Source organism: Oryza sativa, chromosome 6 (genome assembly GCF_034140825.1).
Source record: "Oryza sativa Japonica Group chromosome 6, ASM3414082v1".
Lineage (NCBI taxonomy): Eukaryota > Viridiplantae > Streptophyta > Magnoliopsida > Poales > Poaceae > Oryza > Oryza sativa.
The window spans coordinates 26205062-26227505 of NC_089040.1; the positions used below are offsets into that span (position 1 = coordinate 26205062).

Below are 22444 nucleotides of genomic sequence, written 5' to 3' on the forward strand. Positions count from 1 at the left end.
GTCGAAACGTCAAAATTTCACGAAATCTGATCGGATTTCGTCAGAATGGTAAACCCTTGTAACAGTGGATAAATTGAACCCGCCCATGTTTTAACTATACGATCAGTTGGCATTCTCCAATATCTCATATCAAATCACCCTCATTTTATCGCTAGGTGTAACATTTCCAGTTGGCATGCTCCAATATGTCATATCAAATCACCCTCAATCTATCGCTAGGTGTAACATTTCCGCTAGGAGGTTGGCCACTACTAATTGATTTGATAGCATTACTAAACGATTGGGATGTCGAGGGTATGTTGTTGATCTGATAGTATTGCTCAACAATCGTGATGTCGAGTTTATGTTAGGTCCACTAACTAGAAAATGAATGCATGCAATAATTTGGCCTCCAAATCATTCATATATTGTTGTCCTTTCAATTTTTTTTTTCTCATGACCTTCTTGTTGTCATCCAACGGGAGAAGCATGACATGATTGCAATGCATGGTTGGTCCCAAATGTTTACAATATCCCCTATGCAAAGTGATTTATGGACAATCAGGATGCAGTAGTGTATTTGGTTTCAGCAATCAACGTATTTAAGGGCCTTTTGTGCTGTCACAGTTTATCACACCATTCTTCCTACGTTTCATAAAAACCAATCTATGATAGGATGTGATGTTAATTTCCTAGTATAATAAATTTGGACATGGTCTTTCCTCTGTCCAGATTTATTCTACTCGAAAGTATCACATCTCAGATTAATTATTATATTAGAAAGCATCGTATCTTATTATAGGACGTGACAATGACGAGACAATCGCTGGTTAGTCATATCGAGCGACCTCACTCTTGTTGCTACTAGTACAATTAATAGTGCATGTCTTTTTTTTCTTTTTATAGAGTTTTCTCTTAAATTACTTATCCGATCTATAATTCAATTATACCATTGTTTTCATTGCAATTAGATCTTACATGATTATACTCGATAAAAAATATCTATGTTGTACATTACTTTTATTATATATATAATTTACTTCTAGATTAGATTAAATTACTTCTTATACATTCATAATGTTATGAGTTATTTATTTTATTATCGGTTTTATTCAATTCCATAATTTGTGTTGATTAAATTCAATTTGTAGATAGACTCATGTTTTTAACACCCCCCACAACGGATTTACTTTTAATGTCGTGACAAGTTATTTTCATTTTTTTAAGTTACTTCTATAATATATGCAAATTAGTTTTAGTCTTTATTGAATTTACTTTTATATGTCTAAAAAGTAATTTAATAAAATCTAAAATTAATTTACTTTATTGAATTTACTAACATCTAGCGCTCTTGGCTACTTTTCGCTGCGTCAGGAGAGGTCCCCGCGTTCCCTTTCCTCTCCCCTATCCGTGATTTCCCTTCTTGCCCCTCTCTCGTTGCCTTCTCGCACGGAGGAAGGAGAGCAACGCGTGCTGCGGCGCATGTAGATGGGGTGGTGGCACGGGCAGATGGGACGGCGCGAGTCGCGTCGTCATCGGCTGCTCCACCGCGTGTGAGGAAGGAGGGGAAGCATCGCGTGGAGGGCAGCGGTGCTACAGCCAGCGGTAGAGGTGGCGCTGGGGGGCGGTGGCGTACTAGATCTGGGAGAGAGAAAGGTGGTGAAGGGGAACGCCGCCGCCACCGCCCCAGGGCCAACGTGAGCACGCCCCTGGCCTTGGCCCCGCCATCGACGGAGATGGAGGAGGAGGCCTCCCGGGCACAGCTCCAGTAGCAGCGGCGGGAGGACGATGACGACGTGGAGGAGCAGTGGTAGGAGGCGGCCTCTTGGTGTAACGAGGCTGCGCCGCTTGGTCTAGCCACACAGGGAGAGGTGGTAGCCGCAGCCGCCGCAGAGACCTCGCCGCCGGGGAGGGCACCATGTGTGGCATCCTCGCCATCCTTAGCGTCGCCGACGTCTCTCTCGCCAAGCAGCATGCCACCCTCATCCCCTTCCTCTCTCTCTCTCTCCCTCGAGCAGCTCGTGTGTTCGTGTGTTCTCTCTGAATCGAGGGATGGAGATTTTAGCCGTGGATTTGGAAGGTGCGGTCCAGACGGAGGTGCGGGAGGGGCGAAGAAGAAGAAGCCAGACTGGATCTGGGGGTATTTTGGGATTTTTCATGTGGGGCTTCTTTGGGCTAGGACACCCACTCTGGACTGACTACTTTCAGCCAGTTGCTTCAAATTTTGAAGAGTCCATCTATGTGTGCCTTTGGCTATAAGATGAGTGCCCCTGAAAGTGCCCTCGGTTAGTGAGGGTACTTTAGGAGTGCCCAGTGCCCTTGATTGTACATGTTCTAAGGGCCTCACGCGGTAATGTATCCACGAACACCAGCGGCATCTGTCGAAGGGAGGAAGAGGTTGGAGAGAGGGAGCAGGAATAAAGAAGTGAGAGTGAGGATGACATGTGAGCTCCACGGAATAATACTAAGGCCATATTTAGATCCCTCTGGCAAAATTTTACACCCTGTCACATCGAATGTTTAGATAAATGCATGGAGTATTAAATATAGACGAAAAAATAACTAATTACATGGAATGCGTGTAAATTGTGAGATGAATCTTTTAAGTCTAATTGCGCCATGATTTGACAATGTGGTGACAGTAAACATTTGCTAATGACGGATTAATTAGGCTTAATAAATTCGTCTCGCGGTTTACAGACAGATTCTGTAATTTATTTTATTATTAGACTACGTTTAATACTTCAAATCTGTGTCCGTATATCCGATGTGACACGTCAAAACTTTTACACCTCTTGATCTAAACACAGCGTAGCTTTCTTGCTGACTCGATATTTTCTTACCGTAGTCACATGTCACGTCTCCGATACCATCTCAATAATTGCTTTTGAAGTTATTCTCTAATTTAATAGTCGAAGAAGTCGATATACCCTATTTTATTTTATTGTTGAGGGATATGAAGTAAGGCTCTGTTCGTTTCCTGGAGTTCCCAACTCCCCCATCTCATTTTCCGCGCGTACGCTTTTCAAACTGCTAAACGGTGTGTTTTTTGCAAAAAGTTTATATACGAAAGTTGCTTAAAAAATTATATTGATCCATTTTTTTAAAAAAATTAGCAAATAATTAATTAATCACGTGCTAATGGACTGCTTCGTTTTCCGTACCGGAGGGATGGGTTCCCAACTCAACCAAAAGAACAGAGCCTAAATCTGACCCATAGTTGAGGTAGTCAGGACTGTAGCTTTCAAAGTACGATTTAGCCCATTTAGGTTGTTGGGCCAAACGCTCTTCCGTTTTAGAAGAGACGTGGTCACTCTGCCAAAAATAGGAAAAAGTACACCCAAGGTCCCTCAACTTGTCATGGGGATAAAAAACGTCCTCAAACCACAAAACCAGATATACGGAGTCCCTTAATTATATAAAACCGGTCACCAGAGGTCATTCGGCGGTCTTAAACCCAGTTTTATCTGACGTAGCGGCTAAATCAGTGTGGGACCCGCGTGGGCCCCACATGTCAGCTGGCCACGTCATCAAACTCCTCTCTCTTTTCCCCCTCTTCTCTCTCTTCCTCATCTCTCTCCCTTCTCTGCCGCCGGCAGTGCCTCGGCGGCGGGCATCGGCGGTGATGGCGGCGGCGGTGGGGGGAGCGGCATACGGGCTCCCCGGCGGTCGCCGTCCACGCATAGCTCCTCCCCCCGCAGCTTGCGCCCACCGCCTGCGGTGCGCCGCCGCCTCCCCGTCGGCGAGGACGCGGTGCTTGAGGTTGGATATGTCGAAGCAGCAGAGGAAGCATGTAGGCTTGGTGCAGCTGGGGATGTAGTCGCGGAGCATGTCAGCGACGCCGCGGTAGCGGCGGAACGCGAGGAGAGAGCACGCCCGGAGCTCGAGAGCGGCCTCCATGCGCGGCGACAACTCTAGCACTGCTTCCACTAGTCCAAGCGCCGTCGTGGCCGCTGAGTGGTCGCCACATTCCCCATTGAGCGGCGCGGCGGCAGCGAAAGCAGCCCGTGCCTCAATGAGGTAGTCGCCGATGATCTGCTGCACAATGCAGAGCACCAACAAATCAGTTGCTGAAGCCAAAGGCAAAGGCAAATCTAAATTGGGAGCAAAACCGCCCAAATTGCCATAATTTTTTGTGGCACATTAGATGAAGGATTAAAGAGGGAGCAAGAAACAACCTTTCGGTGTCCGCGGAGCCAAATCCTTCTCTTGTCAGGAGGGGAAGAAGACGGCGAGGACACCGCCGCCGACCACCGCCGTTCGTCCGCAAGCCGGCTGTCGACGAGATGTCCCCGCGCAGCCTCGCACACCTGCAGTGCCTCCTCACGCTCGGGCTCCATCGCCGACGAGTGGCGGCTGGGACGGGCTACTCGACCCGCTCGACCAGAACCTCCGCCGCGAGGTCCTCCGCTACAGCGACTTCGTGCAGGCCGCATACACAGCGTTCCATTCCATGCTGTCGGCGGCGGCGGCGTCGCAGCACATCTCGGGTGGGCGCACCGGACGCTCGTGCTCCCCGACCTGCGGCGGCGTCGCAGCACAGCCAGAAGGGAGAGAGAGATGAGGAAGAGAGAGAAGAGGGGAAAAGAGAGAGGAGTTTGATGACGTGGCCAGCTGACACGTGGGGCCCACGTGGGTCCCGCGCCGACTCAGCCGCCACGTCGGATAAAACCGGGTTCAAAACCACCGAAGGAGCTCCGGTGACCGATTTTGTATAATTAAGGGACCCCGTATATCTGATTTTGTGGTTCGAAGATGTTTTTTATCCCGATGACAAGTTGAGGGACCTTCGGTGTACTTTTTCCCCAAAAATAATAGTCTCAACTTAAAAAGCAAAAAGCAACGGTAAAAATGTTGACGAGTGGGTCGTTTGTTGTACGGAATTATAGGGCCTATTCAAATTACTATCATACATAAATATGATATTTCCTAAATTTAGCAATGGCAAAAATTTTAGTATGTTAGTGACATTGTCAAGTTTTAATAGCATAGGTTAAATATGTTATTGTTAAAATTCTCTAGGCATTAAAAATGTTTGATAATAAACTGAATACATCTACATGTTTAACAGTTTTACCTTAAAAATGTTATGGTTTAAAATAAAGCCAATCTAATCTTAACCATATGCACATAAACGATAACTAATCCCCTCGCCCCAATATTTAGTCTCACGCACAGTATAAGTTTTCTCGTCACTTGTTTCTTGTTAGTAGCACAACCAATACCATAACTACTTTACATTTTTTTAACTCAACAAAATCTACCTGCTAATGCTAAACTAAACAGCCTGACTAATCATTCAGGAGCAACTAACTGAGCATAAGCAAGAGCATTGCCACTACGACACAGGAACCGATCCTCATCGGCGGCGGCGGCGCCGCCGCCGCCGGCTTCTCCGCTGATGCCAAGGGAACCGGCATAACCACAGGGCGCCGCGTCACGGGAGCAGCCTGGGTGGCGTTGCACGACGGAACACCTGCGATGCGAGGGCGAGGCGCTCCGGCGAGGAACTCCGGCGAGATGCACACGGCGCGGTTGCCGTGAAGCCGGACCCTGCCCGCCATCTTCGCCAGCGCCGGCGGCACCTCGCCCTCCAGCAGGTTGCCGTCCAGCCCCAGGTAGGTGACGTTGCGCAGCGACTCCCCCAGCGACGCCGGGATCGTGCCCGTGAGGCCGGCGTCGGAGAGGCCCACGGCGGAGATGCCCTTCAGGCCGGCGAACATGTCGGCCGGCACGCGCCCGCCGAGGCGACGGTTGCCGCTGAGGTACATCTCCCTGATCGCCGTCATGCCGCGGAGCGCGGCCGGCACGCCGCCGGTGAGCCGGTTGTTGGAGAGGTCGAGCAGCTCGAGCGACGCGAGCCCGCCGAGCTCTCCCGGGATCGGGCCGGCCAGCGTGTTGGAGGAGAGGTCGAGCTTGACGAGCTGCGTGAGGCCGCCGATTGCGCGGGGGATGCCGCCGGCGAGGAGGTTGGAGCTCAGGTCGAGGATCTTGACGTTGGCGAGTCCCTGGACGAGCGCGCTCGGGATGCGGCCGGCGAAGCGGCTGCCGGAGAGGACGAGCTGCTCGAGGCGCGGGAAGGGCGTGGACGGGAGGTCGCCGGACAGGCCGGAGGAGGCTACGACGAGGCGGCGGAGGAGCGGGAGGCTGGCGGCGGAGATGGCGAGGCGGCCGGTGAGCGCGGGGTTGTTGACGAGCACGAGGTCCTGGAGCGTGGGAGGGAGCCGCCACGGGAGCGGCGGGAGAGGCCGCGCGTCGTCGTCGCCGACGAAGCAGCCGTAGACGAAGAGGCTGCGGAGGCGCGGGAAGGAGGCGGCGAGGAGGCCGGAGGTGAGGAGCGTGGCGGCGGAGGGCGCCGCGCAGCTCGGATTGGCGGAGAAGTCGGAGACGTAGCCGAGCGAGATGCCGACGACGTGGGACGCGTTCCCGCCGTCGTCGTCGTCGCACGACACGCCGTGCGGGCCGGCGAGGCAGAGGTCGTCGGGGAAGCTGGCGCGCCAGGGGAAGCCCGGGTTGACTGCCTCGAGCACCGCGTACACGCCCTCCTGCTCCGCCGCCGGCAGACGCGGCTCGCTCTCCGCCGCCGCCGCCGCCGCGGCGAGAACGGCCACAACGAGGAGGCGACCAAGAATCATTCTCATGGCAAAATGGACACGTTCTTTGTTTGTTTCTCGTGGTGGTTTAAAGGCCAGGCCGGCGCCGGCAAGCTGTCGGCAAGGACGGCGAAGTTGAAGGAAGGTAAAGGCTGAGGAGAGTAGGGGGAGGCGATTGCAGGCGAGCTACTGCATGATGACTACTCTACGTGTAGCTGATCGCGGCTGCCACAGAAGGTAGCTGCAGGATGCAGCGGCACGGGCAGCGCGTGGTGCCCACGGCAGGGGAGGGGAGGGGAGGCAGAGCGGCAGGTGGTAGGCATGCAGATTGCCTCAGCCTCTACTCCCTCCGTCCAAAAAAAACAAACTCTGAATTTTCGTGTCCAACTTTAACTATCTGTCTCATATGAAGTTTTTTTATAATTCCTATTTTCATTGTTGTTAGATGATAAAATATGATTAATATTTTATACGTGACTTGTCTTTTTAATTTTTTTCATAATTTTTTTAAATAAGACGGACGGTCAAACGTTAGACACGGAAATCAAGGTTTGTCTTTTTTTTGACGGAGGGAGTACTACTCTAGTACTCCGTTACTCTATGCGTGCAGAGTTGCAGGCAAGGCCAGGAGACCAAAGTTGGGAGGAGATGGATGTGGAGGTTGTTGTCTGTTGTGATCTCTTCTTTCCCTTCTCTCCACATGAAAGTTGAAACCTCCTCCGCCTGCATTTCGGGAGACTGCAATGCGATTGCAAGGACGAAGAGAGGGGTGGTGGATTGTCAGGAAAAGTACAGCAGCAGTTGTTGCTCGAGGAGGAGGAAAGTACTGTAACCTACTACCTGCAGGCTGCTGCAGACCTGCAGTAGTAGCTGCGGCGACCTTTTTGGCTGTTTCATCTCTGGGGGCCGCAGATCCTCTTCACCTCTGGAGTGTGTGGACCTGGACCACCATGCTCATATTCTTGTACCACAGGGCACAGTACCTTGTTACTCCGATCTGATCTCTATTCTCGGAACGAGGAGTATTGATTTCTAGTGTAGTACCAGTGTAACGTACTGTTGGCAATGGTTCGGGCACGGGCAAACCGGCAGAGCAAGAGCGATCCAAGACCCGACATCTTCTTATACCAATGGGTTTATTAGGGAAAAAAAAAAGGCACCCATACCCACTTACCCATGTATAAAAATAGAATATCCATGTACTTCGCATGATGTTTACCTATTTTTGAACGTTAATATATGGTTTAATTATAGTATGGTTTTTTTACCTGTCATATACTTGTATAATTTGTTTACTTGCTTTTGAATGTTAATGTTAAAACTAAGGTTACCTAACATCGTCGTGATCGTTTGATTATTGTGTAGAATTACAAGTGCTCTATGTTAGTGCAGTGAGTATGCGTACAAACCCACACGGGTGTGAATATAAGGAAAATCTTGCAACCGAGAGCAGATGTGGGTGTTGGAATAGAAATTTAATTATCACATGTGTGGATATGGAGTAAGAAAACTTGATGGGTGTACACTTGTTGCCATCTCTACACTTGACTCATGCTGATAGCCTTGCGAGTTGCGAGGCAGGAATCAATGCCTATACACATGCCATGCCCATGCCCCACGCACACAAATAATCCGGTGGATACGCATCATGTTTTCATAACATGAGTAATATCTTCATAGATACTAATTAAAACACACCCTTTATACACCATCACCCTCCTTCTCCTTCTCCTCCGAGCTCGAGAAGAGAGATAAGTGAGGAGGAAACAATTGAGGGCAAAAATTAGCTAGGGTTTTATTTTCATTTTAGTTGCATATATACATGTTGTGATTAAATGGACAAAATATGTCGAAGTACTTAAGGGATTGGTCAGAACCACCTAAAAGCATATATAAGGGATTGGTCGTGACCAACTCAAAACCAGCGTGGTGAACGGGCGAGACGGCGGAAATTTGAAGGGCGCGCAACAGGCCAAGCGACCGAGCAAAGAAAAATCGGATGGAAATAAAGAGAAAAATAAAAGAAAGGGAAAGATACGTCGGAAAAACTAAAAAATGTTATGGAAAAATTTAAATATAGAAAAACCGCTACAGGAGTTGTGCCATGCCAGCCCACATGCTTCAGCGTCGGCCCACGAACGCTGGACGGGCTGTGCTGACATGACCAATAAAATCACGTGTCCTTGCCATGCCGGGACAACACGACCCATTTTGCTAACTATATGCTGGCTATTAGCACTAGTGGCGTCGGACTCATCCACCCATCCTGTACGCTGCCCATGCTGAATCTACCATGGGGACTAACGGGGCTTGAGCCCCACTACCAACGTTAGGATAATGGGTGCCCTACGGAGTCTCCTCTAAAATTATTTGCCATATATATATATGAAAAAAGTTTAAGTTTTATCTAGTTTATTAAATCACACTACTGACGCTGCCCACAATATAATATCACATGCTGGACACAAGGCATGTGTAAAATGGAGTATACAAAGGGTGTGTTTAGTTCACACAAAAATTGGAAGTTTGATCGAAATTAAAACAATGTGATGAAAAAGTTGAAAGTTTATGTGTGTAGAAAAGTTTTAATGTGATGAAAAAGTTGAAAGTTTGAAGAAAAAGTTTACAACTAAACAGGGCTTTATGTGTATAGAAAAGTTTTGGATGTGATGTGATGCGATGGAAAGTTAAAAATTTAGGCTAGTTGAGAGTGAACTAAACACGGCCTAAACAAGGCCAAACTGGCTAGCATGCTGGAGTACAGAGAAAAGAAGTGAAAAATTTCAGAGCTTTGGCAGGCGTCGCCGACAAGCCGACAGCCCGCCCCGGCTATGGGCTAGTAGTTGTAGTTCTAGCCTACTAGGAGTAGCGAGTATACGTAGCTGCTACCGTATCGTCGATCTCAAGCTAGAGATATGGCGGATAAATACTGGATCCTACCCGTAAACTCATCAACTGAAAAAGTTTCAGGGATGGGCACAGAGCGTACGTATAGCTAGCGGCGATTTGCTTCTGCTGATTTCCTGCAGGCGGCGCGCGCGGAATCGAGAGAATCTCTCTGGTTTTCTCTCTCTATCGAATGCGTGTGTGTCGGTGTCGAATTGGTCAGGATTCCAAGAGAGAGCATGCATTACATTACATGCAGCCGATCGTGAGAGCAGAGGAACAGAGTATGCCGTAGACCAAAACCGTGACAAGCCGATCGTACGCGCCGTTGGAGATAACCACCTCATACTCAGAAGGTATTTTTGTACTATCACATGCTCCCTCCGTCCAAAAAACTTCGTATGAGGTTGGTTTTTTCGACGGGACGAGTTCATATCAAAATATATATAAGATCGTTAACTTTTGTTCATCTTACTCACAAAATTAGTATAAATATATAATAATATAAATTAAGATTATAGTTTATTTAATGATAAAATAAGTCACAATAAAATAAATTATATTTTATATATTTTTAAGTATAAAATAAATTATATTTTATATATTTTTAAGTATAAAATAAATGATCAAACATTATGTGAAAAGTCAACGGTGTTATATATTTTTAAGATGAAGGGAGTATATCCATCGCACTCTACCATCTCACGGAAGTTGATTTTTCACTAATGAAAAAACATTAAGGGATACTAGATTGACACTAGTTACTACTCCTCCAAAATATAGGGTACAACTATTTTTTAAAAAATGTTTCATAATACAAGTCGTGTATACATGTTTGTAATTAATTAGCATCTCCTCTTCTCTAAATTATTATTTTTTAAATCTAACACTCTTAAGATCTCTAATTAATTGGTTGCATGTATTGTATTAGTTGGTGTGATTCAAACGATAAGATGATAATAATTGTTTCTTAATCTTTAGGTTAAGGGTGGTTATGCTTTATAATTTGAAATGGAGGGAATAGTATGTAGCATCAGCATCACAGAAAAGCTGTATGATAATGTCACTGGTAAGAAACAAAATACTACCTTCGTTGTTTTTTTTAATAGACAACTCTTTAGATGATTAGTTTTATTAAGAAAAATATAAATATGACAAATATAAGTAATGGATAAAGTTCCCTTAATAATAAAACAAAGTCATAATAAAATAAACAATATTTATAAGACGAACAAACAAATATCATGTTAGTAGTTAACGGCACCATATATTAAAAAATAGAGGGAGTATAATAAAAATGTAAATTATTTTGATTCTAGTAAATAAACTAGATCTGGAGGGAGTGACGAAACTTAAAAAATTATAAGTGTGTTGGGATTGAACATTGGACCTCAGAGTTGAAACCACAAACCCCATGATACTACACTATCAAGTGCATCTTATTTTGATGCTAGTCATGCATTACATTTTTGTAAGCTGAATACCTCAACCAACAACTATGATCATGGTTATTCCTCCTTCTGTAGATACTATAAGCAGGGGCGGATCTACAGTACAATGACAGGTGTCGGGCGACACCGACGACTTTCAGCAAAACCTATAGCGAAACTACTTATCCTTATGTTATAATACCTTGATTTAAGCATAATTAGCATATTATGACACTGATAGATACGTTATGACACCAACAAATTAATTTTCTGGATCCGCCTCTGACTATAAGTAGCTATTATCACATAATAGATCTACATTTCTTTTCAAAAAAAAAAAAATAATAGATCCACATGCATGGTTCCGCAACATAACTGGACATGAACCAGCAACGTTTTCCGTGATGCTCCATTATAAATTCTATATCCTTGCTCATCAATTTGGTAATACAATCAACTTACTATGACGATAATCAAGCCACTCACCTCATCTATTGTTGCTGATGTGCCGAGTAGATACTGACAATAGAATGTTCATCTATTCATCTGGGTTACTCCAATATCTCACCATCACGTGGGTATAAGCTGATTGTAAAAGTTATATAAGGCCATCTACAATGGATACCCCTGGGTCGTCCCCTCACTGATGGGTATTCGCTTTTCCGTCCACGCCGGCTCCCCATGATGAAGCGCGTCCCCCGGCTGAGGGACGCGTCTCTCACCGCTTTTTAGCCAAGCAACGCAGCCAAGAGATACATTGGGGGGCGACGGGCTCCTGTGGATATCGGTTCCCCAGCTCGTATTCCTATTCCCCCCTTGGCAGAGATGAAGTCTCCACTGGCCGACGATGACGAAGAGGGAGAGAGGAGCTTCGTCGCGACCACCGGGACCGGGATGGCTTCTTCCGCGTCCTTCCAGAGCGCGGCATGGCCAGGATGGTGCCGAGACAGACCCATGAGAGAGAAAGAGAGAGAGAGAGAGCGGCGAGCAGCGGCGGTGATGGATTCGCGGGGGAGTAGGTGGCTCTCCTCGTCAACCTCGCCGACGAAGCTCCGGCGGCAGCGGCGGTCCTCTTCGTCGCCCTCGCGACCCGCGCGGTGCTCGCCGTTCGCCACCTCGACCGCCGCGACCCGTGCGGCACTCGCCGTCCGCCTTGCGCTCGCCGTCCGCCGCCTCGACCGCCGCGACCTGCGCGACGCTCACCGTCCGCCGGCGCAACCCCCGCGACCCGCGCGGCGCTCGCCGACCGCTGCCGAGCCGCGCGCGCTCGCCGTCCGCTTTGCTGAGAGATAGAGAGAGAGAGAGGGAGAGAGCAGAGAGCAAGTTGAGGGAGGGAGTGAGCGGAGAGACGGGCGACAAGAAAGAGGGAGGAGAGAGAGACACGTTGCCGGCAGGGGTAGGAGAGGAAATTAATATCTTTGACTTTTTGGTTGGGATACCCACTGTGGGATAGAATACCTTTATTCAGTACGTTGCTTTGGGTTTTAAAGAACCTACTTAGCTGTGGCCTCCATTGTGAGCTGAGTTCCCCTACGAGTGTAGGAGTGGCTCACATTGTAGATGCCCTAATGTCTCATGACTATACAAAGTCCACATATATAGTTTGCAGAACTCAATGATAACAAAAAGGAGCATATATGGTAAGGCTGGAAGACTGGAACGGCATTTAATTTGCGCGTAGAGATGTGCAAGCGCATCCTTTACTCGAATGGAATTGCTACATAAAGCGCCCTAAGATTCGTGCAAAGTTAGTAAAAAAAATTCACAGCCATGGGTACAAAGGTGGAGTCAAACCTACGACCTGTTAAACAGGGTGCTTGCTGAACGAGCCAACACACCTCATATGTATTTTCTTGTCAAGTTACATACTCGTTTATCAGGTACATTGTAACTATAGTTTATAATGTAATTACACTTTAATTATACTAGCAAAAATAACCGTACGTTGCAACGGGTGAAAAAATTCTAATGATAATATACGTTTTTTTATACATAATCATAATCATGTGACATGACAATTTTTGTATGGATCATTTGTAGTTAGGACAATCAAAAAATCTGAACATCTTCGATATAATGGCCCAACCTCGACGATAACAATCTTACCGATGTTTGCTTTACCTAAAATAATTAGATTATTCATGTGACAACATGCATATAATCTAAAATACTCTTTCAATCTCATTCGTACAACCAGTAATAGGATCAATCAAATCCTACACTGCCTCGCATGGTCAAATCTATATAAAATAGAGTCATTGTGCACTCTTCTATAAATAACAACTAAAAAGATGTTTATTTTTTAATATTATTTTCATATCTATGTTATCAAGAATAATAGCTATACTTAACAAAAATATTCTGATAATTGCATACAGAGGCGGCGTGCAGGGTTTCTAACACAGGAGAATAGATGAGGAAACAAAACCGTGCAGGAGATAGAAAAAAAAATCGATGGATCCTATCCAACCCAAGCATTCATCAATTTTATCTCGCATTGAGTCGGAAGGTTTTAAGGAGCGGTTCTTATTATAAACGACATCTTTTTTTCTCGTGTTGAGTCGGACAGTTTTCTCTAACCTTTTTTTAAATGATGATTTTTTTCTCGCGTTGAGTCAGACGGTTTTCTCGAACCGTTTTTAGAAATAATTATTTTTTCTCGTGTTAAATCCGATTGTTTTTTGATTCCTTTTTTTTATAAACAGTGTTTTTTTAGCTTTTTCAGAGCGGCTTTTTTTTATAAACAGTGTATTTTTCATGCCCAGTTTTCTCAAAACATTTTTCAAAAATGGCGCATTTCTTTCTGACATTTTTTTCCTAGCTTGTTTTCTTTTTGCTTTTTTTTTCGGGCGTTCTTTTGCTTGTTTTTTCTGACATTTTTCTCGGATGTTTTTTTTGCTTATTTTTTCGGACATTTTTTTCTTGTTTTTTCTCAAGTGTTTTTTTGCTTTTTTTTCCAATACAGGAGAATAGATGATGAAATGAAAGCAGTGTAGGAGATGGATAAAAAATTGACTCATCCTATCCGACCCAAGCATCCATCAATTTAGCCTTTTTTTTTCTCAGAGTTTTCTCAAAGCAACCTTTTTTTAAAAATGGTGTTTTACCTTTTTTTTTCTTACGCGGTTTTTTCAAACCATTTTTTTTTAGAAATGGCGCGTTTTTTCTAACAGTTTTTTACTTGCATGTTTTTTTATTTTTTACGGATGATGGAATTTTTTTCTTGCGCGTTTTTTCAGTTTTTTACTGACGACGGAAACCTTTTTCAAGCTTTTTTTTGCGCTTTTTCTGGCATATTTTCTCACGCGTTTTTTTTTACTTTTTCGTCCCTTGTTTTTTAAACCCTTTTTTTCTTACATGCATTTTTTCTTTTTAGTTGTATGATGAAAACTTTTCTTTTTAAATAGTTTGATTAGATTAGATTAGAGATAGAGAAGAGATATATACGGACTACTAAAACGGATAGAAAAATTGGACTTTTTTTTGCCGTGCTTTTTTCCGCCTTTTTTACTTTTCTTTTCTTGCTTGTTTTTTTTATTTTTTACGAACAGTTTTTTTTTCCACTTTCTGAGGGAATCGAACGGACCATTTTTAGATGTTTTTTCAGCTTTTTTTTATTATTTTTTTCGAATTTTGTTCCGCCCCTTTTTTCGGAATTTTTTTGTTTTTCCGCCACTTTTCTTTTTCTTTTTTCTGCCCGAACTTTTTATTTATAATAAATAATTACCCTTAAATTAAACAATTAGTAAATCGTTGGGGGGATTTACAGGAGTAGGATGGACGCTAATACAGAAAGCTAATACAGAAAGCGTTCAGAATTGGACGCCGTTGTAAACAACGTCCATACTTGGACGCTGTTGGAACCAGCGTCCACCTCCCTGGTGCAGCCAAGCCACGAATAGAGTGAGAACAATCAAAAGAAAACCCTGACAATCAAAAGAAAACCCTAACTCTAGCGATGAGCGCTCGATCGTGCATGCCGGCAGCCGGCCATGCATCGTTGTAACTCATATACGAGTTCACCCTCTCTACGACTTTGATCCATCCGCTTCATCGTCCAAGTCACTCTCGTCGTCGACGCCGGGGCCTTCGATTTGTCTATGTTTTACGGTGCCACCAATCCTGCAATCCAGCCACGGCGCCGTGTGTATTGGCAGCTCTCTCGTCTTGAGGCAACAGGTTTGCCCTGCAATTTATATCACGCATGCATGTCTTTTCACTTATAGCATGTCTCTGCTCACCCTCATCTAATTAGCATTAATTGATATGTACTACATTGTTCATACCTATACTTGATATATGACATGAGTGTTTTATTGAATATATGTATAGATTATTATCCAACTAGTAGACATATACCATGCCTTTGTTAATTGTTGAGTTCGTTTGGAAGACACAGCCAGGAAATAAAATGACTATTGTTCATTGACATTTTTAATAAGCTAAACAACATTTTTTAAAACTTGAAAGGATATATCAGCAGATTATTATCTAACTTAAAGTTAATTATATAACTTGTTTTGCTAACTTGTTTAGTTTGTTTTGTAGAGTTGACTGAGAAAAAATGATTATTGTTCTAGTGTATGTTGATGGGAGAATACAATATGGAGCTAAGGGTGCAGAATATAATATTCCTCCAAAAATAACTTTTCCGGCAGTGGAGGCTACAACCTTTGAGGAAGTCAAAAAAGAAATTTTTCAGGCCCTTGGATACACTGAGGATCATTGTGCAATGAATATCCAAGCTCGGTTTGATATCAGAAATCCTGGACCACAATATTTTCAATTGATTCCTATTTATGAAGACAGGGGATGGAGGATGATATTTGAGAAGACATGTGGGCAGGTTGTTGAGCTTTATGTTGAATGCGCCTATACGGAAGCAAGATTAAGTCGATTAAGTCAGGTTAAGAGTACAACCTTGGTTGCATCAACTAGGCATTCAAAAATGGATGGCTCAGGTGTTTCTTTGGAGCCAGGTACAGTTCATTCATAAGCAAAGGTTGTACCCACTTTAGCAGATGGTCTGCATTCAACAACAGTTTAGTTGTCTTCACCTATCAACCAGGATAATGTGGTTTTCGAAACACAACCAACTATAGATGATGATAATACTGCAGAAGACACATATGTTGGTGAGGATAGATTTGGACTGGACGATGACAACGAGCAGGATTGTGATGGTGCCCTTGATAATAGTTCAGATGATGAGCCCCCAGAACCACGAGTTGTTCATTCTGTCAATGCATTTCCTTTTATGTGTGCATATGGATAAAATCCTATAAAAGCATTTAGTGATATATCTGTGTGGAGGGAGACAACAGCAGACGAGAGTTTCTTTGGACGTAAGAATCAATTTTCTAACCCACTAGCAGAAGGAAAGTCTTTTGATTCAAAAGAGCACCTACAAATTGCTATAGGTGAGTTTCATATATGTAAAAATTCAGAAATCAAGTACAGCACAAGTAGTCAGTCTAAACTTGTAGCTGAATGCACGGATAATAGCTGCATGTGGAGGCTCTATGCAACTCCCACAAAGATAGGTTCAGGTTGGATGATAAGGAAATGTCCCTATGCTCACACCTGTCGAGCACCAGCTGATAGATTTGATCATGCTCAGTTATCATCTTCTATGATTGCTAATGTGATACGTGATGCATTAAGGGATGATCTGGAATTGAGTATAAAAAATGTGAGGTCACTAGTCCAACAGAGATATAGAAATGTGAAGCCATCTTATAGTAAATTATGGCGAGGCAGAGAGAAGGCAATAGCACAACTTTTTGGTAGTTGGGAAGGTTCATATGGCCTCCTCATCCCTTTCTTACAGGCTATAAAAGCTAAAAACCCAGGTACAAAGTATGTCCTTTTGTCAAAGCCAACGACTTAGGAAGGACGGCGAGCATTTAAAAGTGTTGCTTGGGCATTTGGACCTTGTATCAATGCAATTCCCTACCTACGGCCAGTTATAAGTGTTGATGCATGCTTTTTGTCAGGGAGGTACAAGGGTAGATTGTTGATTGCTTGTGGATATGATGCTAACAATCAATTACTACCTCTTGCATTTGCTATTGTGGAGAAGGAAGATAGTGCAAACTGGGGGTGGTTTATGAGATGGCTACGAAGTAAGGTAATAGGCTATGGAAAGTTTATGTGTGTTATATCTGATCGACATAAAGCCATAAAATGGTTGTTTAAGCAGCCCCACATTGGATGGAATGAGAGCGTCGGTGAATGTGTGCACTGCCTTTGCTCACAGCATGTAGCTGAGAATCTATAGAAATTTTGTCACAATGAAATAGTGCTCAAGACATTTAAGTGGACAGTGAAGAAAAAGAAACCTAGAAAATTTGATGAAGGAATGTCATCAATTGCAAATATTTGTCCTGAGGCAATAACATATATTAAAAAGGTTGGAAAGTACTTGCAGGAAGATAAAGATGAGCAAGAAAAGCCCGAGAAGGTATTTCAATGCAAGGATGGAGGATATCGTTGGGGAATCATGACAAGCAATGGATCTGAGTCATTGAACAATGTGTTTAAGTTTTCTCGAAGGTTACCGGTGGCAGCCATTGTGGAGGAAACATTTTCAAAGTGCTTAGAATGGTTTGTTGAGAGAAGGAGAAATGCTGTTAATTTACTTAACAATGGCAAGCAATGGTCTCAAAGGGTTGATAAGCTATTAGTGAAGCAAGGAAATAAGGCTGGACATATGAATGTAATCTCGTATGGAGATGAAGTTGGAATATATGAGATAAAGGTCGACAATGAGTTAGTCCCAATGCAACAAGGAAACCATGAGGTTTACACACGGAGGGACTTCAAGTATAAGGTAGTTTTGCAGCCCAACAACACACCATCTTGTGACTATCAAAAGCCAAATTTGACAGGTGTTCCATGTGCTCATGTCTTGGCAGTTTGCAAACATAGAAATCTTAATGAAAATCAGTTGATCAATCCATTCTACTCTTCTCAAGCACTTGCTAGTACCTGGGCTGGACAATTTCTTCCTTATGGAAATTAAATTGAATGGCCACCATTTATTGGTCCAATAATTGTTCCTGATTCTAGACAGATAAATCTAGGCCGTCGTCAGCATAACAGGATACCAATGTACATGGATGAAATGCAAGGAAGGCGACTTGGACACCAAGCACACCGTTCCACAAGAGATAGCGACCAATTAGGTAGCAAACAATGTGAATTATATGCATTATAATGGTTAGTTAACTTTTACTTGATATATGACTCTCCTTGATTGTTTTTTAGGTGCAACGTCGAGCAGAACACATGTTGATGGACCCTCTGGCACCATATAGTTTTACGCATCGTGTAGTCTATCTATAAATTACAGTGTCAATTTAGCTTATAGTTGTCCAGGAATAGGACATTCTTCTGTTTGGCTTTGAACATGAATGGAGCTCAACGAACGTTGTTTTTGAAGTATTTATTTGAGAGTACAGACAGTTCAATTTGAATTACCTTATCAATTTTTCGTATGATTTGATTTACACAACAGAATTGCTGCTGTACTGCTATTTGTAGGATGTATCTGAGCACATGTTTAAACAGGGATTTGTTCCCTACAGCACACACATATCGTGGCAATAAACTGAAGTAAATAGCATGCGCTCATTCAAATGGGATGTAAGTTGGCAACATAAAAATCCATTAATATAGTAAGTCAGTACAAAGTAAAGTAACACACCATTCAACCACTGACAGCGTGACCATATTTTACATAGTATAGCACCCATATAAGACAGTGGTCGAAAAGAACATATATGTCAACAGGAATATATGGTCTTCCTAACTTGGAGTGGCTGATTTCCAGTTAACATATATGTAGAACATATAGCTCCAAAAGTTCTACAAAATTATATCCAACAAAATATATGGTCTTCCTAACTTGGAGTGTTCTTTTTGAACATAGGAGTCCTCTCAGTACTAGTCTAATCAACCACTTGGATAGAACTTTCTGAATGACTTGACGTTCTTTCACCAGGATGCAATGGAGCTGATGCTTCTCTTGAAGCCACCTGTCATGTCACCCAATAGTATATCATATATTAAATACATTACAAAGTTAATTTGCATACACACAAGTGTTAGAATTTTACCAGATCTTCATTTTCCAAACATTGAGTCACTTGGCTTGTATCTTGTGTTGTGGGAACTCTATTAGTAGTTTCCACACCTAGATCAATATATCTACTAAAACCTTTTCCTGAGATCATCCACTCATCAAATACATCAACGGAACTTTCATTTGGAGGACTTGGCGTGCAAGCAGTAGTGCCATCGTCATCAGATTGAATTTCTTCAACCTTAATTGGTAGTCCAGCCTCAGACAACATGTTTTGCAATTTGTATTCCAAGTTAAGATCCCTAATATTCCCCTGACATGTGATCAATATAGATTTACCTATCTTCTTGCATCCATTAGTAATACAACATTTGATTCCCCATGCTGCATTTTTAATCTCACGCAATCCCTGCAATTATGAGTTAAAATCAGATCTAGGTTGTCACTTCAATATAAAGAGTAATTCGAAGAAATCTATAACTTACAATGCGAGCTAGGGGTGGACCACTAGGCATGTACCCAGTCCACTCCATGTTATCTCGAGGGTATGGGATAGAGTTTTCAAGTCCTCCCAAGCATTGAGAATCAAAAAACACAGCGAACATACCATTTGCTTGGAACCAACATCTATACTCCTTCAAGCTAGCTGCGTCGAAAGGACAATCCTCTTGAACGATTGTTGCTTCAATCCCATCATATTGTTGCACATATTTGGCATGGAATTTATTCCAATCGCACACTTTTCCTCCTACATGCTTCACTTTGCGTAGCTTCCGAAGCTCAACCTCACCATGTGGAGGCGGTGGTGGAATTAATTGTTTTCTTCCAAACTGTCTCATTACCCTTTCTGGATAATGGAACTCTACAACCCAAAAATGGACGAGAGGTAGTCTAGCAAACCACCAAGTACGGTCATTCTGAATTTGGATAGGCATCTGCTCTATGAGACCTTCATATGGTTGCCATTGTACAGTACCTTCTCGAATCAAGTCAATTTGGTTTCGTTAGATTGAGTGCCTGTACAATATTAGTATAAAAAGATAAGCATGTTGACATATATGTTGTTTGTTATAAGAATCTACAATGAGACATAATTCAAAAGATATGTAAAACATTACCACAATTATGTGGGGTGGGGAATTCATGATAACTACACCATTTAGCCCCAAATATAGGATAGCCATCTGATTCTTCTTCTTCTTGCTCCTCCACTTCATCCGTCCTTTGAATTATATTTTTTGGACGACCTAATGGCAACCGTGACCATGACCGAAATTGTAACAATACTAGAGGGCCAAAAATTTCTGATCTTGCCTTCTCAGCACCATTGTTCAACTGCCTGTACAACATAGCAAGTACAGCTCCTCCCCAATTGTATTCAGTGTGGGTCGCTAAATTATCCATAAATTGGAGGTACATTGCAGGCACACTATCTCCAGATGAATTAGTAAAAATAATGGAGCCAAGAATTTATAAGACAAGTGCTCGACTATGCCAATCGATCTCCCGTTGTGTTGGGTTACTGGGCATGACACGAAAGCGATCACGCAATTTGCTCAGAGTTATGGAGTATCGTGCGTAACTCAGTGCAAATGTATCATCTTCCTTTTTCCTCTTTTTCTTCTTCATTTCTTGATCTTCTGGTGGAATCCCAAGATACCTCTCAATCATATCACTCCAATTTCCATCATATTGGCCCACAATTAGTTTTCCACTGATTGGCAAACCCCAAAGGCAACTGATATCTTGCAAAGTAATTGTCATCTCCCCTATCGGTAGATGAAAGCTATTTGTCTTAGGCCGCCAACGTTCTACGAAAGCAGATATCAAATATTTGTCAATTTTGATACTCCTCATCTTTGCAATTTGATAGAAACCAATATTTTGTAGAGCCGATCGGCACAATGGGTGGTAAGGGATTCCAACGCGATGGTGCCGTATATTCATTGAACTACTAGGCTACATCAAAGATAAAAACAATTACTCATGGGAACCTAGATGAATATATTTGCAAATCGACAAGAAACCAAACTAAGTAGACAACTCACATTTTCTGAAATTTTAGATACTTTGTGCTGCCCATGAGGCATCCATAGTAAATCACTGAACCGATCACTATCAGCCATTTTTTAGCTGCACAAAATGTTAACAACCAATAAGCTAAATCGGTATTTCAATTCTACTGTGTGAATAAATGTAATTCCAGTTCCGAAGTTGGAACTCCAATGACAACTCTGATGCAGTAGACATATATTTTATAAAGATCTCTATTATACATTAGACTTATCAGGATGAACCTATGTTATATTTTTGAAGCCGGTTCTCTTTTTTTTTAGAAGTTTTGAAGCCGGTTCTTGATTCTCCATCTCCTGTAATTACCATCCATAAATTGTGTTCCAAAATGTTTATTAAATAGGCTACAACAAAATAAGTTAGTTGAATCACCTTGACTGTAGGAGTTCTGGGCTTGGACGTCAATGGTGGCTGCAAGCTTCCAAGATGAGAACAGATGACAGCACTTGGCAGGAGTCGAGGCAGACAACAGCTGCAGCCTCCAGGGAAGACAGCAAGCTACGGATGGAAGCGGCCGATGGCAGCCACCTCTCAGAACTTCAAAAGTCGATTCAGGCGGTGGCGTGGTCTTCCGGTGGTGGTGGACGGCGACGGCGGACTCCCGGCGTCGAGGTGGACGACGGCGGCGGCGGCGGCGGCCCCCTGCCTTAGCGGTGCCGCGCCATTTGCCTCGTGGGTAGTCCCTACGCTTAGTCGGAAGGAGGAACAGACTCCAGAGGTTGAGGCGGACGGCGGCGGCGGCAGACTCCCGGTGTCGATTTGGATGGCGGCAAAGGCACCCTGCCCTAGCATTGGGGTTTTTTCTTTTTTCTTTTTTCCTAATCGCGATGATTAGTGCCAGGTTATGACCACACCAATCTGGACGTCGATCCAATTGGCGTCCACATCTGTACGTTAATGGTAATAGCGTCCACATCTGGACGCTGTTTCTAGTAGCGTCCATCTTATTTTGGTAAATGTTATCCTCTAATTACTAATAATTTAATTTAACTAATATTATTTATTATTAATAAAAAAATCAGTTTTTCTGCCGTACCTTTTTTTCCTTTTTAAGGGGAAACAGATTTACGGTTTATTTTTATGCCACTTTTTAATCGGACTTGTTTAAGTTGTTTTTTTTTGCTATTTTTCTTGGACTTTTTTTTGTTTTCCCCTTTTTAAGGGATCGGTTCTTTTTTTTTTGCCAGGGGGAATCGGACTTTGGTCTTTTTTGTGGGTGTGGCTAATGGGCGGGTGATCGCTGGGATCACCCGCCCGCCCCTCCCCCTATACGCTCTCTCCCCCCTTTCTCTTCCCCCTTCGAGTACACCATAGTACACCATAAAATTTTCCTACTATAGTACACCATAAAATTTTAAAAAATAAAAAATACAAAGTTGGAAAAATTTATATATAGA

The 22444-nt window shown here is 43.4% G+C and overlaps 2 protein-coding genes and 1 pseudogene across 2 annotated transcripts; all 3 read right to left on the minus strand.

The window, feature by feature from the left end:
* Nucleotides 1–3361: 3361 nt before the first annotated feature.
* LOC107281207 (uncharacterized) lies at nucleotides 3362–4555 on the minus strand. The gene is made up of 2 exons (XM_015786610.3): nucleotides 4158–4555; nucleotides 3362–4017 (listed from the first exon to the last, which is right to left on the minus strand). The coding sequence occupies exons 1-2, from the start codon at nucleotides 4413–4415 to the stop codon at nucleotides 3418–3420; spliced, it is 858 nt and encodes a 285-aa protein (XP_015642096.1). The 5' UTR covers nucleotides 4416–4555; the 3' UTR covers nucleotides 3362–3417.
* A 604-nt stretch (nucleotides 4556–5159) lies between these two features.
* LOC4341578 (protein TOO MANY MOUTHS) lies at nucleotides 5160–6634 on the minus strand. Its single transcript, XM_015786609.3, has one exon. It carries the CDS (start codon nucleotides 6618–6620, stop codon nucleotides 5289–5291), a length of 1332 nt encoding a protein of 443 aa, XP_015642095.1. The 5' UTR covers nucleotides 6621–6634; the 3' UTR covers nucleotides 5160–5288.
* A 12252-nt stretch (nucleotides 6635–18886) lies between these two features.
* Nucleotides 18887–21100, minus strand: LOC107278541 (serine/threonine-protein phosphatase 7 long form homolog; annotated as a pseudogene).
* Nucleotides 21101–22444: the final 1344 nt, after the last annotated feature.

Bases quoted from the DNA above. Each gene is read 5' to 3' on its own strand.
- LOC107281207 (XM_015786610.3), bottom strand. From the start codon at position 4,415: ATGCGGCCTGCACGAAGTCGCTGTAGCGGAGGACCTCGCGGCGGAGGT. The intron at 4,018-4,157 runs GTTGTTTCTTGC...TGCATTGTGCAG, and splicing joins GGCTCCGCGGACACCGAAAG to CAGATCATCGGCGACTACCT.
- LOC4341578 (XM_015786609.3), bottom strand. From the start codon at position 6,620: ATGAGAATGATTCTTGGTCGCCTCCTCGTTGTGGCCGTTCTCGCCGCG.